The sequence below is a fragment of the Brachypodium distachyon genome, chromosome 1 (assembly GCF_000005505.3).
Source record: "Brachypodium distachyon strain Bd21 chromosome 1, Brachypodium_distachyon_v3.0, whole genome shotgun sequence".
Lineage (NCBI taxonomy): Eukaryota > Viridiplantae > Streptophyta > Magnoliopsida > Poales > Poaceae > Brachypodium > Brachypodium distachyon.
In genome coordinates, this window is record NC_016131.3 from 4,873,965 (window position 1) to 4,888,676 (window position 14,712).

Sequence of the window (14,712 nt, forward strand, 5' to 3'; positions counted from 1 at the left end):
ATACTCTCTCTCAGTTTCTCCAAGAATGACTGCACATGTTTTGAGATTTAATTTTGATCAACGATTATACCAATTGCAATACTATATGGATTGCGTGCTACATAAATCATGTCATTGGCTCAGTATGTATTGTTTGTCCGAAAAAAGTTTCAGTGGTAAAAAATTATAGTGTCTGAACATGTTCGTTAGAACTTATGTGCTTTTTATCGATCCGTTGCAAATTAATTAAACGGAAAAGTCTACAAATTTCTGCTGTTTTCCAACCCTTAACTTTGCACATACATTTAGTTGTGTTTTCAAAATCTTGTGAATCAAAGAGACCTGAAGATACATACACAGCCATAAATTCATTAGAGAGAAGTCGTCAGAGACAATAAAAACAGATCAACCAAAAGCGAACCAAAGGGGGGGGGGGGGGAAATGTAGCAAACAAAATGTGCCCATGCCTCTGGGCAGAATAATCCACCGCCAACGACTAAGTTATCACTGACAAACGGCCAAGCACACAAATATCAATTGCTTTTCTCCATCCATAGTCAAATATCACGAACAAAGTACCCCAGATGATATAATATTACCCTATCCATAGTCAAATTCTTACCCCGGGTTTTAACTGCGACAACCCGTCGAAGGCTTTGCCCAGACTGTAGCTAGATGACAATCGCATACTACACATTTGACATTAACGACCATCCGCGATAAGCTTCTCGGAAGCTGCTGCAGAGCTTTGGAATCTTGCCGTTCCCATGGACGAACACCAGCCGCGCAACGCAAAGGCGGTTCGATTGATCGGTCACTGTCGTTATCGACTGACCAACCAATGAAACCATGTGTACGCACACAGTGGAACTGCGCCAAGATTAGCAAAGATCTCACCTTCAGTCCTCCCCTTGGATATTCCACACTTTCTATTTTCAGTAGCCTCCCGTCCCTTTTGAATCCTCCGAGAAAAAACGGCTCCTGTAGTCCTCTTCTCTAGTCTTGACAAGAGAAAAAAATTGCACAGGAGGAAAAGGCAGCACGTAATTCTATTTGGGTGCAGTACATAAGCCACATGATTATGTTTGCATGTATACACTGGAGTACCATTTATTTGTCTTAAAGAGGAGCGATACCTGTGGTGTTTCTTAATTAACCATGGTTTACATACAACTAAGACTGTAGGTCAGCAAATACCTATGGGACGTATTAGAGTTCGATTCCATTGCGGAAGAGGGCCGGAGAAGCCATGTGCTAATTGCTGACTAGAAACAAGTGCCAGCTACTTGTAGATCATTGCGATCCAACAAGGAGACAAGGAAAAACTGGAGCATGTTGGTTATTCCATCAACAAGTGTTTGGTCTACTTTGAAATTTATAGATCAGAGATTTAGATAGAAGATCTGCCAGGGCAAAATGACAAACTTATATATAGAAGTTAAGCGTGCCTATTACCATTCAAACGACAGCTGAGTAGTGAAATCACCAATCAAATTGGTCTGGTTATTTTTCTTTCCTGGTAGGCTAAGATATGGTAAATATTCTGATGCTTGTGGAATTCTATGGAAACATATCTTGTCAGAAAGCATATTATATGGACTTTGAACCATACAGCACTAGAGTTGAAAAATTGTTCACTTTTATCAGTTCAGCAGTCTCCTGTATTTTGGTCCTGAAGTGCTACATCATATAAACCTTTCTGTCCAACCAACTTATAAGAAAAAGGGAAGCTAAAAGCAAGGCCAAAAGAGAACTCAGTACCAACAGACAAAAACTACTTTTTGTGCCTAATAATTCATACAAAGATTGTAGTATTAGCAACATCATTATGGATACTGGAAACACCTCCATATGCAGTCTAGAACACAGCTATGTTGTCAAGGTGGCAACAGGACTACATATGATGAACCCGGACTTACACAACTGATATGAGTTGGAATGGTTCATAACATTTAAGATCCCTATTTGTTGCTGACAGCTAAAGTCCTACTGTTAGGTCAAAAGTAACAACTGCTGCAACATAACAGTAGCATACAGCATATGCAATTAACATTTGAACTTAGTCCTGGACAGAAAGGAATATCCAAGACACATGCCCTAGAGCCCGGCTAAAATGCGATAGGATCCATGAGGTCAAGCAGCCACAATCAACTCCAGCCATCGCATTCACGATTCACGGACAGAATTATCCCTTTCAGGTTGGCCGGATGTAACTTTCCGCGAGCAGTCCCTGCAACAGCAGAGCCAAGGGAAATATCAGAGAAGTCTATGACTGTTTTCAGGTCTGCTCTAGCTAAATCCTGATCGTTGTCAATCACATTATGGATGCCTGTTCTGTCCTTATTTCTATTGATGCTTCGCCGCCATGGATACAAGTACAGTGGCAAGATGAATCACTGTCCAAGAACAAAAATGAAGGGCCCCATCTTTTGGAATTTATTCAGCCGGTCCCAAAGTGATGGCCAGTATTCAGGAGCAGCAAATACAGATGACCTTCCAATAGTTCTGCCTTTGACTGGAAAAATGGCAAGGGTTGAATGTTTTGTACTACTGTAAGACTTTGTGTTGTCAAATTTGGTATTTGATAGTATTTGATATGGCAGGCAGGTCATCGTATGCATGGATTGACAATTTGACCTGAGACATTACTGTGAATTGGTCCTGCGATGAAACCTGGTACTACCATAAAATGTCTTCAGGCAGATCTATGATTTGGTCAAGAAATTCAATGGCATTCAAGAGACCCATGATCTGGTTGAACAAAAGATAGCTAATTACTTAAGCCTCTTGCATGTTCATTACATACTGATTTACCCCAGAAGAATGGCATGGCTATGATTCAGAGTATGTTACAGAACATGACCCAAAGATTGAAAAATAATTAAGGCAGAATTAGCATAGTGCTACCTTAAGATTTAGGACTGCCTTAATGCCTTCTTCATCAAATATTAGTACTCCTTGCAGTCTATCTACAGTCAGAAAGTCAAACGAACTTCAACATTGGTAAGTATAGTTTCAAACTTCAACATTATCAATGACAGGTTGAATGTAAGTAGTTTGCGGTCCTTGTCCTTCTAGGGCCTTTGAAGGCAAGCTCTTAATGAAAAGAGTTAATGCAAGCTTCGTTGTGTGAAGAATGTCTGGTACTATATGGTGATAACTGACAAGAGGTTTTGGCACTGCAACAATGTCAATAATGAATCAGTCTGGACCATTTCTGTTGATTTCGACCGCAAATAAAGGAAATGGTAAGGAATGCATGATTTTTATTTCTTGATTCACGTGGAAATTGAATGTGACTTTTGCCATGCTGATGGCAGGAATTGAATTTTCGGTCATATAAACTTTGAGTTATTAATTTGGACTAACAAGAGGCTGATAGATTTTGTCCTAGTAGGTTAGTTTTCATATGGTGAAACAGTGCAGAAATAAATGTTCCGACATGATTAGTATTTGACCCGAGACAAATTATAGTCATTTGGTCATCATCTAGCCTGAACAAGAAATATGAAGTCAATAGTTTAGAAGAGGTTTGCGATATCTCAATGTTGGATTTGGATCACAGCAAAGAGACTTAGTCCAGACTTTCGACAAAGAATCACACATGCTATGCATTGAAAGGCCACTTTGACACTGGAACAATATGAATCACTGTGTGTTGAATTGGACGTTTTGCAGTAATCTGGGAAACCTTTCTGGTTCTCCATGGACCAACCTACATGGCTTTTAAGCGTTCTAGAAGAACCAAGGTTGACAGATTCTCATTACAGAGTTAAGATCAACTGGTATTGTTGAAACATTTTCTGAAGCTACAATCGTTCCCTGTCAGTTGGCCACGACAGAAGGTAGGCGGGTTAAAAAACGGTTTGGCTTGAAACTGTACAAACCACTGGGTATCCTAGCACATCTCTTTTCTTTGGTTCCAAATCACCCCACCGAGCTAGTACAAAAATTTGTATGGCTGGTTTTCACAGTTTGAAGTTAAACCATTTTTTAACAACCTAACCAAAGGTTAGAAAAATGCAGAATGAGCATAACAATTAGAACCTCTCGGCAATATATATAGGTCACCAGATAATTTATGAAGTTATGTAACTTGTATCTTTGTTCATATATCTATGGTACAATCAGCACAACAATGTTAAGTTCGATGGAAAGCGAATCGCTACCTCATCGTGATGATTGCAAAAATACTTCAACTTGTTTTGCATAGGCTAAAAAACGGAACCAGATTTCCCTTTTCCCATGAGCATGTCCTTGGCCTCGTTTATCTTAGAAGCAACGTAATGGCTCCCGCCGCCATCAGGGTGGTTGGCCACCATTACTCTCTTGTGGGCCTCCTTGATCTTGTCCAGTGCAGCACGTTCTCTGCAACAACAGGGAGAAGATCCCTAGTTAACAATGGCGGTCGCAGATTTGCAGTATCTCCAAGGCAGGCAAAAACAACTGTGCAAGTGTGCATCTTTTCAGCTGACAGGATTTCAGTGACCTTATTCATGATACAGTAAACAATCAAAAAGGAAGAGAAGAAAATTCACCTTACGCCAAGGATCAATGCCGCCTCTCTTCTGCTCATCGCTGGCTCAAATCCACCAGGATAGAATCGACGCACCCTCGGCATTGCCGCGCGGATCCGGAAGGCTTGCCATGCCTGAATCATATATCTGCTTCCCAGTGCAGCAGCAGCCACCGATAACCCAGCTACCAGTGGCGTAGCCTGTCGGTATCAGAGTGTTTCACTTCAGGACACAGACTCGATGACATCAATAAATTCAGAATCAAATTAAATCATGTCATGAGTAAGCTTGTCAATTATGTGCAGGTTCAATTAGGCATCCTAACAGACACATAAAAACAGAAATGTCATCATCGTTTTCTTTGCATTTACACCGAACAAATTTGATTTGGTTCAGCACCACGAAGTTGGAAACCACAATTAGACAGTTGCACATGCCCGCGTGGGGTGAAATTTCAATCTTAGGTACATGAACCTGGCCAGCCTGCTATCTCTATCTATGAGTAGTGTTTCTGTATTTGGACCAGCAAAGCGCAAGGCAAAACGGCTGCTGCTTCCCCGGACCACCGGACAGCACTCGCCGTCGGGGACTGAAAGCCCGACCCCCTCATGACCCGAATTCAACCAAACCACCAGCAATAGCAGCCTACCCCGTCGCCATCGTCAACAGCGAAACGGAAAGCCTCTTGAATTAGACGGACCAGCAGGAAAGTTCGCAGGCATTGTCGTTCCACTGTTCCCGTCCTACACACTACGCTGCTGGCTCGTCGGAACCTTGGATTGTACCGGGGAGTCAGAATCATGCCATGCGCGTGCGCCTCCAAAGACGACAGCGAGATCGAAACTCTATGGAAACACATGAACAGGGGAGGGGACAAGGAGAAGGGCGTACCATAGTGTACCGACGCTGTCGGATGGAACCGCTGGGGCGAGACGGCCGGACCAAATAATCCGTCGACGAGCTAGCGGGGATTCGAGCGGGGGCTGCGCGATTGACTGCCGGTGGACGGGGGCGGTAGATAAGGCGACCGCGTGTTCTTGTGCAGCAAGTAAGAGATGAGGGAAGGAGGAGGTGGAGCGGTTGGTTTCGTGGTCTCCTTTTCTCTTTAATTTTGTCGCGCTTCTTCTTGGGGAAGAAGAAGATGCGACTCCTTTTTTTTTCCAAGAAGAAGAACACGGGACGCTTCTGGAGAAGGCTGGAACGCACGCAGCAAGCCGGTTGTGGGCTTGTGGTCTTGTGGGCTCAAGAGCCCACGCGGCCTGTATAGGGGTCGTGGATGGGCAGCCCAAATGTACAAAGGCTGCGGGATTATGGAAGGCCCGAGGAAAAAGGAAAAAAGGATGAATTCCATGGGAAATGAAAGGAACTTTGTCCAAAGTACGGGGTTTTTCAAAAAAAAGGGGGATGAATTCCATAGGAGGAGCGGGGAAATGTGAAACGAGGGGAAAACCGTACAGTAGATGTGAAAATCCATGGAGAAGAACTGAAGAAGAACAGCAACACCGTGAAACTTTGCGGTCTCTATAAGCCATGCCCACATAGATAATCGCTACATAGTTGCACGTGTATTATTTAGTACTTCCTCCGTTTCTAAATATTTGTCGAATAGAGGGAGTAGATATTAATAATTTCAACTTCGCCACCAAATTTGACGATTCGAGGAAATCTGACATTGATTATCCATTTATCCGATTGGCTCTAAGCTGACTGCGAGAAGTATGGCCCTTGGCAATTTGGCATGTGGCAAGCTCTGTGCTTTCCAAATTCGCCAAACGTAACCCAATCACTAAGAACATGCACAAACACGAAGTAAAGTTCAAACTAATAATGTACTCCAAACACAGCGTTCAGAGATTCTCACCCGAAAAATTAATTTCGTAGTTCTACGCGCTTGATTATTTCAGTGTCAGCCATATTCTTTTGCACGACTGCAGCCCAAAGTCCCAAACACAGTTCAGTCAAGAAAACGCGACGAACTCTGCCTCGTCCGGCGGTGCCGACAACGACTCATCCACGAGCATCGGTTCGCCGGCAAGCACGGCGGGCGCCACCAGCGCGAGCGTGTTGGTGTGCACGGCGTACTCCGCGCCATCCCATCGTTGCTGTTCCTCATCCTGCTCCTCCTCCTCCTCTGGATCCGGCACGGTGACCTCGCGCCTTCGCCGCGTCCGGGTGTCGAACGCCACCAGCCGCCTGCCGGCCAGCACCACCACCTCCGGCCACGCCGCGCCGCCCTGGAACCCCAGGAGCCGCACGCCGTCGTCGTCCAGCCTCCGCACTTCCTTCTCCTCCACGACGGCAACAGAAGCACTCTCCAGCTCACAATCATCCCCGCTCCCCTCAGACTCAGAAAGCTTGACCTGACGAGACGGCAGCAGCTCTGTCACGGACACCCGCGTGACCTCCTCCCAGCTGCAGCTCCCGTGCTCACCAATCAGCCGGAACACGGCGACGTCGCTGCCATCTCGCACGGCGCAATGGAGCTTTCCCCCCGCCGACCCGATCTCCCACATGCCGCTGTCGCCGGGGCACAGCACGATCTCGACGCGCCCCGTCGCGGGGGAGTACCCGACCGCGGTGCCGACGCTCGTCCGCCACCACGCGGTCTTCATCCCGCCGGCGCCGGTTGCCACGCCCGACGCGGCCACGAGCCCCTCGGCAGGGACGATCGCGTCGTCCCCGGCAGCGACACGCCACGCGCCGGTGCCCGACGTGAACACCTTGAAGCAGTAGGCGCCGGAGCCCGGCGCGACCTCCGCGGCGCAGACGAGCGCGTAGTCGCCGCGGAAGTTGTAGGGGCTCGCATCGAAGAGGACGACCATGGCCGGGCGCGGCCAGGTAGGTCGGCATGGAGGGCACGGGACGGGCGCCCAGGACGCCGTGGCAGGGTTGCAGAGGAAGTAGGCGTCGTCGGCGGGGGAGAAGCAGCAGGCCAGCCCGTGCGAGGAGGAGAGCACGGTGATGCTGCCCGGCGAGGCCGGCGCGAAGGCGAGCGTCCGAGACGGCACGGCGTCGGAGGAGTCGAAGGGGAGGAAGCCGGAGGTGGGGACGAAGAGCCCCGACATGCGGCGGGGCGTGGCCGCGTGCGCCACGGCGAAGAGCGGGGAGGCCAGGCGGCGCGCCCAGGCCGGGTGCACGAGGCGGAGGCGCGCGGCCGCGGCGGGCGTCAGGTGCAGCAGCGCGTGCTCCCGGACCACGTCGGCCAGCGGCGCCGGCGCCGGCGCGCACCGGACGCGTTCACGCGGACGCCGCCTCGAAGCTTGACGGCACGCCAGCTGCTGATCTTCGCTGGTCGACGCGTCGTCGCAACAGGACATGGCCGCCGACGCCGTCTGATCCATGTCTCTGCTCCGCCGCGGGTGCTACGCCCAGATCGGAACTGACCCGCGGGACCGGAGGAAACTGCTATGCAGTTTAGTTTCCTTTGCGGAGAAGGCATCGGCTATGCTAGGTGATCGATCGGGGTCCTCGGTGCGCGACTTGACCGAGGACCAGGAGTCAAGTCAATGCGTACCTAGTACATCCTGAACCTTTGACATGAGATATACTGCTTACCTCCAAATTATTTCCTTTTCCTCATTGTGCTTTTTTATCCTCAACTCCTCGGGCCTCTTTTAACACTAAGAAGTGTTAAAGGAAAGTTCTCATTTAAAGAGTCCAAGCTGATTATCAACTGTCACGCATCTGGAAACCATAAAAGCGTATGCAGCATGAAACTATTACTAAATCATATTATCTAGAGAAATCAGCAAAGGGGGGAAACAGAATTACCACTATAATTTTCTCAAAGGTCAGAGTAGCCAACTCACCATTAATTTCTGGTATGAAAGAGGCTTTCATTGTGTTTAATATTGGGCAACTCTAAACTATGGATGTGCATAAAGTGGATGATATGACGACATCAATTAAGCAAGTAACTGATAGAACCAAGGGTGCACTTTGCATAAAACAAAAGGAAGATAACACACTTCTATTTCTGTGAGATCGAGATAGGCAATCAGAGGGGGTGAATGATTGCGCGGAAGCAAATTAAAACTTTTCCTGAAAGTTCAAACCCTAAATCACCTTTCTGTCCGTGATAGTAAAACAGCCGTAACTTTTGATTGGATGAACCAAAAAATACGTATGAGTATGGAAAAGAAAAATATTAAAATTATCTAACCAACGCAACAAGAATCAGCTCAATCGGACTTACCAATCAAAAGATATGATCAAAATAGTAACAGCTGACAGAAAGTTACGAGGATTAATCTAAAACCAATTTCGAGGAATAACAAGAAAGATGAATTAATTGCAATCTTCTCTTGATCTCGTGATAAACCTGCAGCAAAGTATTATGAACTTGTGATGAACCTGCACCAAAATATTAGAAAGATCTAGCACGAAGATTTCACGAAAATCCGAAAAGAACAGAGATGACACCGCCAACGAATCTCTTTATTGCAACGATGTCGATCGATTACAAAAGATGCAACCATGCATCCAAGAACTCTACAAGAATTGATCTAGATCCAAAGCTTTGAGTTCCCTCACGTCCTTGCTAAAACCCTAGCTAGGATGCCCTCTATTTACAAGGGAAAATTCGCAACCCTAAACCGAATCCGAATCCAACACGGACTCCTCTGTCCCGGTCAGTATTTTGCCCGTGGGGCCCGCATACGACCTCGGATTGAGATGACTCCAAAAGCAAAGTTGTTCGTCTCGACGACGCTCACAACTTTCATGTGGATCACTTTTCCATCCGACGCCATCTTGATGATGCTACTGTTTAATCTTTAAACAGCTCTCGTCCAGCCACGGCTGGACCTACATATCTTCACCTTGATGTCACTTCATGCCATCAACTCTTCTTGTGATGTCTTCAAAACTCGACCATCACGTATCGAATATCTCCAATACCGTACATCTCCAGTATAAACAACATACGACAAACCAGTGCCCTCCCGGATCATCGTAGCCTTCACTTTCATTGTTCCTTCGCACGAACGTCCCGCATGACCTTGATCCTCGACCTCAGCTTCCCAAGCTTCGTCTCTCGATCCCGTCATCGACCACGTTCTTCTAGCTCCAGCAACACCTGAAAGTGAACACACAAATAACCAGTACGAGCACAAGTCCACGACTTGACTCAGGGTAAGTTTCACACAACTCACGCCATGTTTTCACATAAGAAACTAATGGATCAGCACACCACTAGCAAAGCACTAAGTCCAAACAAGATACATGTCATCACTTAAATATCCATATTATCCAAAGTATCCACATCAATGTTTCATCTAAAACACTTGCCAATGTTACACATCACATACGATTTCACAATTTCATGGGCTCCTTTTGGTCCAAGTATCTGCCCAACATTACAGAAAAGATTACTGAGATATCCCTGGTTTTAGGAGAAAGCTATATACCTCTTTGGGAAATTTCAGGTGACTTGGCCTGTTCACAATCTGCATGAACAAACAGATGTATAAAATGGATTAGATGGCTTGAGAGGATAATCTTGCAGGACAGCCACAGCGACCTGCGGCAGGAAATGAACTATTCAACCACGCATACAACGAATATTTTGAAGTAGGACGCCTAAATGAAACAAATAGGTCAACAACTTGATTACCTGTTGAACGAAACAACCACTTCTGAAGCTCTCAAACAGTACAATAGACCAATCGATTATCATATGTGAAATCACTGGATTTTGCATAACACAATTAATATTAGATATAGATTTCTTTTCATATGTAAGCCACAAAATTATCATAAGAAAGCTCTGAGTTGTGAAGCACTGAAGCTCATCCACGCCTAGATGAAAAAAAGGAGCTAGATCACTGAAATCAGAAAAAGCTATGGGTTGCTTCAGACTTTCAGGGAATGCTGCTTGGATATCTCATACATCAGTACATGATGTATTGATGCACCACATTAATCTTTTACGAAGAAAAAGCAGAACCAGTTGATCTGCATAAGAAATAAGCAACCCAAGCCTGACATTTCCAGTCTGATTAATTGTGATTAAGCTTGAGACAGCAAATACCAAACACCAAGCCTCCAAGCAAGTCTTGAGCGGGAACAAATATGCATTTACGCATCAAGGCAGAAACCAAGCATAGCTCTGACTTGGAAGTAATGATCACAATCAATTCTGCGCTTAATGCTCAGGAACCAAAAACAGGAAAATGTTCTTTCTATTAGTTTACTAACTGGATGTTACTGACCCACCCTCTGTATAATCACTTAGATCCCCTAAATCCATCTCAGAACCATCTGTAAGAGTGCCATCATCCAAGACACCATCTGAATCTTCACTTTCGACATCTAATACAGCATCGTTATCATCATCAGCAGCACCACCACCACCACCGAACAAATAGTCCTCTGAATCAGACGACTCATGATGTTTTCCAATATTCTTGTTCTTTCCTCTATAACCGGTAAGTTGAAGGACTTTCTCTTTCCACCGCACCAATGGGGCCTTTTTTATCAACTCCGTCCCATCATATGCCTCCATCAAGAACACGCTCAGCCGCTTCCCCCTCTCAGACACATAAAATACACCGTAATGCTTCAGTAGCAACCTCATCAGCTTCTGTGGCATAACAAACTCACGACGGAAATGCGTGAGGTGGTCGGTTACCAGCCTCTTCTCCAATGTGAAGCTCAGTATCTCGTGCATCACTGCGACTGCCCTCTTGTCAAACTCCTGTGAACCAGGGGTCAATTCTCTTGCCTCTGCATAAGGGGATAGGTAGGTTGTCTTCTGAAACTGCTCTGTGTTGCCAGTTTTCACATAATGGTGAGCTTTTCCTCTAAATCTGTAGTAACTTTTAAAATTCGGTGGGAACTTCATTTGGAATGGAAGCGAGAGCTCTCCAGGTGTATGGACAATGGAGCTGGCATTGGCATCACTGGTCATTGCTGCCACATTCTTCTGATGCTCAGTGACTGTCCAGTTTGGGTTCCAAGATACAAGCTCCAAGTAGTCGACATCCTCCAATCTGACCAACCTGAACAGCTCGGGGAACATGTGCACCCATCGTGCCCGGAAATCATGAGGAAGCCCCATGTCACGCCGGAAATGTGCGATCTTGTCGACGGCCAGGCGCCGTTCCACCGACATCATGAGCAGCCTCGTCACATACTCGGCGGCCGTGCGCGAGTGATCCTCCAGCAGGCGCGCCTCCTCATCGACGAGCGCCTCGGCCTGGGGCGTGAGCCCGGCCCACGTGACGCCGCGGCTGTCACGGCAGACCTCGAAGAGCTGCGGCGAGCGGTACACGAAGTGGGCCACCTTGTGCGGCTTGGTGAGGCCGAGCTGCGGGCGCAGGATCTCGAGGCGCTTGAGAGGTATGACGTGCTCCTCCTCCCTCTTGAGCGCGTCCACGACGGTGAGCACCTTGGAGATCACCTTGCACCGCTCGATGACCACCTCGAGGTCGTTCACGCGCTTCTTCTTGCTCCGCTCCTTCACGCTCCGGCCTCGCGTCATGAACCGCGCGGGAGATAGCTGCGACGGGCAGCGTATTTTGCCTTGCGCCTGAACCTGGCCAAGGCGGCGGAGCAGCTCGGCCAGGCAATGGCGCGAACAGGTGGTGTGCATGGCGTCACGGGCGGAGCCTTGATTTTTGCCTCCTTTACGAATTGGGGAAGATTAAGGAGATGACGCGGAGAGCTAAAGGGCGGAATCCGTTCGTGGGGTGATGAGAGGAGAAACGGTGTGGAGCGAGAGAATCTAAGGGGACAGTAACCGGCGTTGGCGGCGCTCGCGCGAGGAGGAAGACGAGCGACGGAGAGTGGCGCTCGGCAGCGAGTGGGCCAGAAGTTAACAGCGCATACGAATTCCTAAACAGGCCGGCCCATGAAGAAAACTGCTGCAGATTTTCACTTCGGTAGGGAGGGAGCCGCCGGAGCCACTGCCGGTGGACCTACTGCTCAGATAGTGGCGCGTTGTGGCTTGGCAACCGTGCTCCGCTGCGCCGCGGCCTGCAAGGCCCTCCGCGGCGCCATCCTCGACCCGGCCTTCGCCCGCCGCCGCTTCGCGCTCCTGGAAGCAGAGTCCTGCACGGGCGCCGTCTTCGACGACTTCGACCCATCCCTCCTCCTCGGCGTCTCCTACCCCGGAACCCAGCTACTTGCACAACGGCAAGTCCACCCTCAACACGATCCAGCTCCAGCTCGGCGCTCGCCGCCTCCTACTGGACGATGACTCCTCCTTCACGCCGGTGGCCGCCCGCGACGGCCTGCTCGTGCTCCGCCACTACCGGCGCCTCGACGTCCTGCGCGTCCGCGACGTCTTCACCGGCCGGGACACCCTCCTCCCACCACCCGCCATCCGCGGAGCGTACGCGCCACACGTCTTGCTCAGCTCCGGCAGCTCCAGCTGCTTCGAGCTTCTAATCGCGGACGCACGCATGAGCGAATTCCAGACCTTCTCGTCCGCGGCCGGCCAATGGAGCGCCGTCCGCCAGGCAACCAAGGCCCAGCAGCACCCGGACCATCTCTGGCTCGACTCCTCCCGCAACCCCGCCGTCATCGGCCGCACCGTATACTGGCTCTTCAGCACGTACGCGGTCCTCCCGGACCGGATCCTGGCTCTGGACGTGGACTCCGCGGAGGCCACGATGATCGAGCTCCCGCCGAGGTGCTTGTCCAGGATGATGGCCATCAAGAAAGGCGACCACCTCCTCCTGGCGTCCGTGCACGGCCGGCTGAGCTTGCTCGTGAGCGAGATCCACGGGATATCGATGCGGACGCCGCAGCCGGCGTGGAGCCGGCAGGACGTGATTTGCAGGGCGGAGGTGGAGACGCAGGCGCGCCAGCTGGGGCTGGGGCTGGGAACCTGCCGCTACGTCGCGTACAACTTTCTGCTCGAGGGGTTCGGGGAGGAGCGGTGCCGTCATCCTGAAGCTGATCCAGGGCGAACTCCTCCGGCTCGACCTGGGAACCAAGGCCGTCAGCAGTCCATGAAACGTTGAATGTCGACCGAGTATTCTTGCACGAGATGGATCTGGTCTCCTTGTTGCAGTCCATGAAACCCTTCTGCTCTCTCCATTCTTATGTACTTACTGCTACATCATGATAGCGCGTGTTGCCGCACCCGTCCCTATAGTTTGGGCGTAAATTGTCAGGATATATAGAAACCGGCCGGATGTTGATTCATATAATTATTGAAACGAACACCCCATAATACGTACCCAAAAAGAATAAAATAAGGTATATAATGATCATGATTCGGCAAGTGAAAATAAAATAATCATTATCAGCTCAAATTCCCCTGGCCGCAAGGTTAATTAATATGCGACGGAGGGTACTGCCCCACAGTATAGGGGCTGGATAGGGAGTGCGCGCACTACGTGGCTTACCCCGTGCTCACTTTCCGACAGCCTAGTTACTACCGAATGAGAAGGCCTCGCGTTTGACTCAGTCAACGTCTGATGCATACTCCTTTTCCTTTTTTCTACTGGATCACCTTTTCCTTTCTCCCTCCGGTGATTATATTGCTGTATGTGAGATCTGCTGCTCTGCTCAGAATTACATCCAACCAAAAAAAAACTCGACGAGGTTAAAGCCAGAAAAAAAAATCCGGCACCTCAAATATACATCTCGATGGAAGAAAATACTTCTAGAAATTGAAAAGCGTGTAAAAAACGAGAATCAACGTCAAATTACTCTGTTCATTCCGTGTCAAAACACAAATTTACAACTAGTGTATAAAAGTTACCTGTAATAAAGAGCCAAAAGTAACTTTAACATTCACAATTACATCTAAAGTAATATGAAAGTAATTTTTGACATTAAAACTACATCTCTTTAACTCATAAAAGTAATTCTTATACCGTGGAACTACATCCGGCAAAATCAGAGATGGACTCTTAATCCAGAATTTACATCAATCACCAGTAGACAAAGTTCAGATCCAACAAAGAATGGAAAATATTATGAGAAGTATAAACACACATGAGGGCGTCTCCCAGATTACTGCCCCCGATTGATCCGGCAGAAAACGAACAGGACGAACAAATCCTTTCCCAGATCGGGCGTGGCACCACAAGACAACGCAAAATCGGTGGGAGTCAACATTTGGCCTCGATTTCAAAAAGAAAAAAAAGAGAGGAAGAGAATCGAGAGAAAAGGACCCTCCCAGCCACGGAAGAGAGACGCCTCTTTCCATCTCAATCTCCGATGCCGGCTGCTCGCCGTCGAGTCGCTCTGCCGCGGCCGC

General features: G+C 48.4%; 3 protein-coding genes across 5 annotated transcripts; all 3 read right to left on the reverse strand.

Annotated features, from left to right (window-relative positions):
• Positions 1 to 1,733: 1,733 nt before the first annotated feature.
• On the reverse strand, positions 1,734 to 5,619 carry LOC100826175 (mitochondrial import inner membrane translocase subunit TIM14-3). Of its 3 annotated transcripts, XR_001405895.2 has the most exons (5): positions 5,388 to 5,619; positions 4,518 to 4,696; positions 4,149 to 4,347; positions 2,887 to 2,948; positions 1,734 to 2,209 (listed from the first exon to the last, which is right to left on the reverse strand). XR_001405895.2 is itself a non-coding variant. In XM_010230769.3 (4 exons), exons 1-3 carry the CDS (start codon positions 5,388 to 5,390, stop codon positions 4,194 to 4,196), a joined length of 336 nt encoding a protein of 111 aa, XP_010229071.1. In that variant the 5' UTR covers positions 5,391 to 5,618; the 3' UTR covers positions 1,734 to 2,209; positions 4,149 to 4,193. The 3 variants fall into 3 exon arrangements, 2 of the variants coding, with proteins under 2 accessions (XP_010229071.1, XP_014753748.1); XM_010230769.3 differs by lacking the exon at positions 2,887 to 2,948 and having other exon boundaries at positions 5,388 to 5,618; XM_014898262.2 differs by lacking the exons at positions 1,734 to 2,209; positions 2,887 to 2,948 and adding an exon at positions 2,955 to 3,158.
• A 378-nt stretch (positions 5,620 to 5,997) lies between these two features.
• Positions 5,998 to 7,861, reverse strand: LOC100834143. Its single transcript, XM_003559326.3, has one exon. The coding sequence runs from the start codon at positions 7,835 to 7,837 to the stop codon at positions 6,455 to 6,457; it is 1,383 nt and encodes a 460-aa protein (XP_003559374.1). The 5' UTR covers positions 7,838 to 7,861; the 3' UTR covers positions 5,998 to 6,454.
• A 2,311-nt stretch (positions 7,862 to 10,172) lies between these two features.
• On the reverse strand, positions 10,173 to 12,307 carry LOC100834444 (protein WHAT'S THIS FACTOR 1 homolog). The gene has a single exon (XM_024455684.1). It carries the CDS (start codon positions 12,088 to 12,090, stop codon positions 10,690 to 10,692), a length of 1,401 nt encoding a protein of 466 aa, XP_024311452.1. The 5' UTR covers positions 12,091 to 12,307; the 3' UTR covers positions 10,173 to 10,689.
• Between the last annotated feature and the right edge of the window lie 2,405 nt (positions 12,308 to 14,712).

Coding starts and splice junctions, on each gene's coding strand:
- LOC100826175 (XM_010230769.3), bottom strand. Junction 4,348..4,517: donor GCATTGATCCTTGGCGTAAG/GTGAATTTTCTT, acceptor CTGTTGTTGCAG/AGAACGTGCTGCACTGGACA.
- LOC100834143 (XM_003559326.3), bottom strand. CDS start 7,837: ATGGATCAGACGGCGTCGGCGGCCATGTCCTGTTGCGACGACGCGTCG.
- LOC100834444 (XM_024455684.1), bottom strand. CDS start 12,090: ATGCACACCACCTGTTCGCGCCATTGCCTGGCCGAGCTGCTCCGCCGC.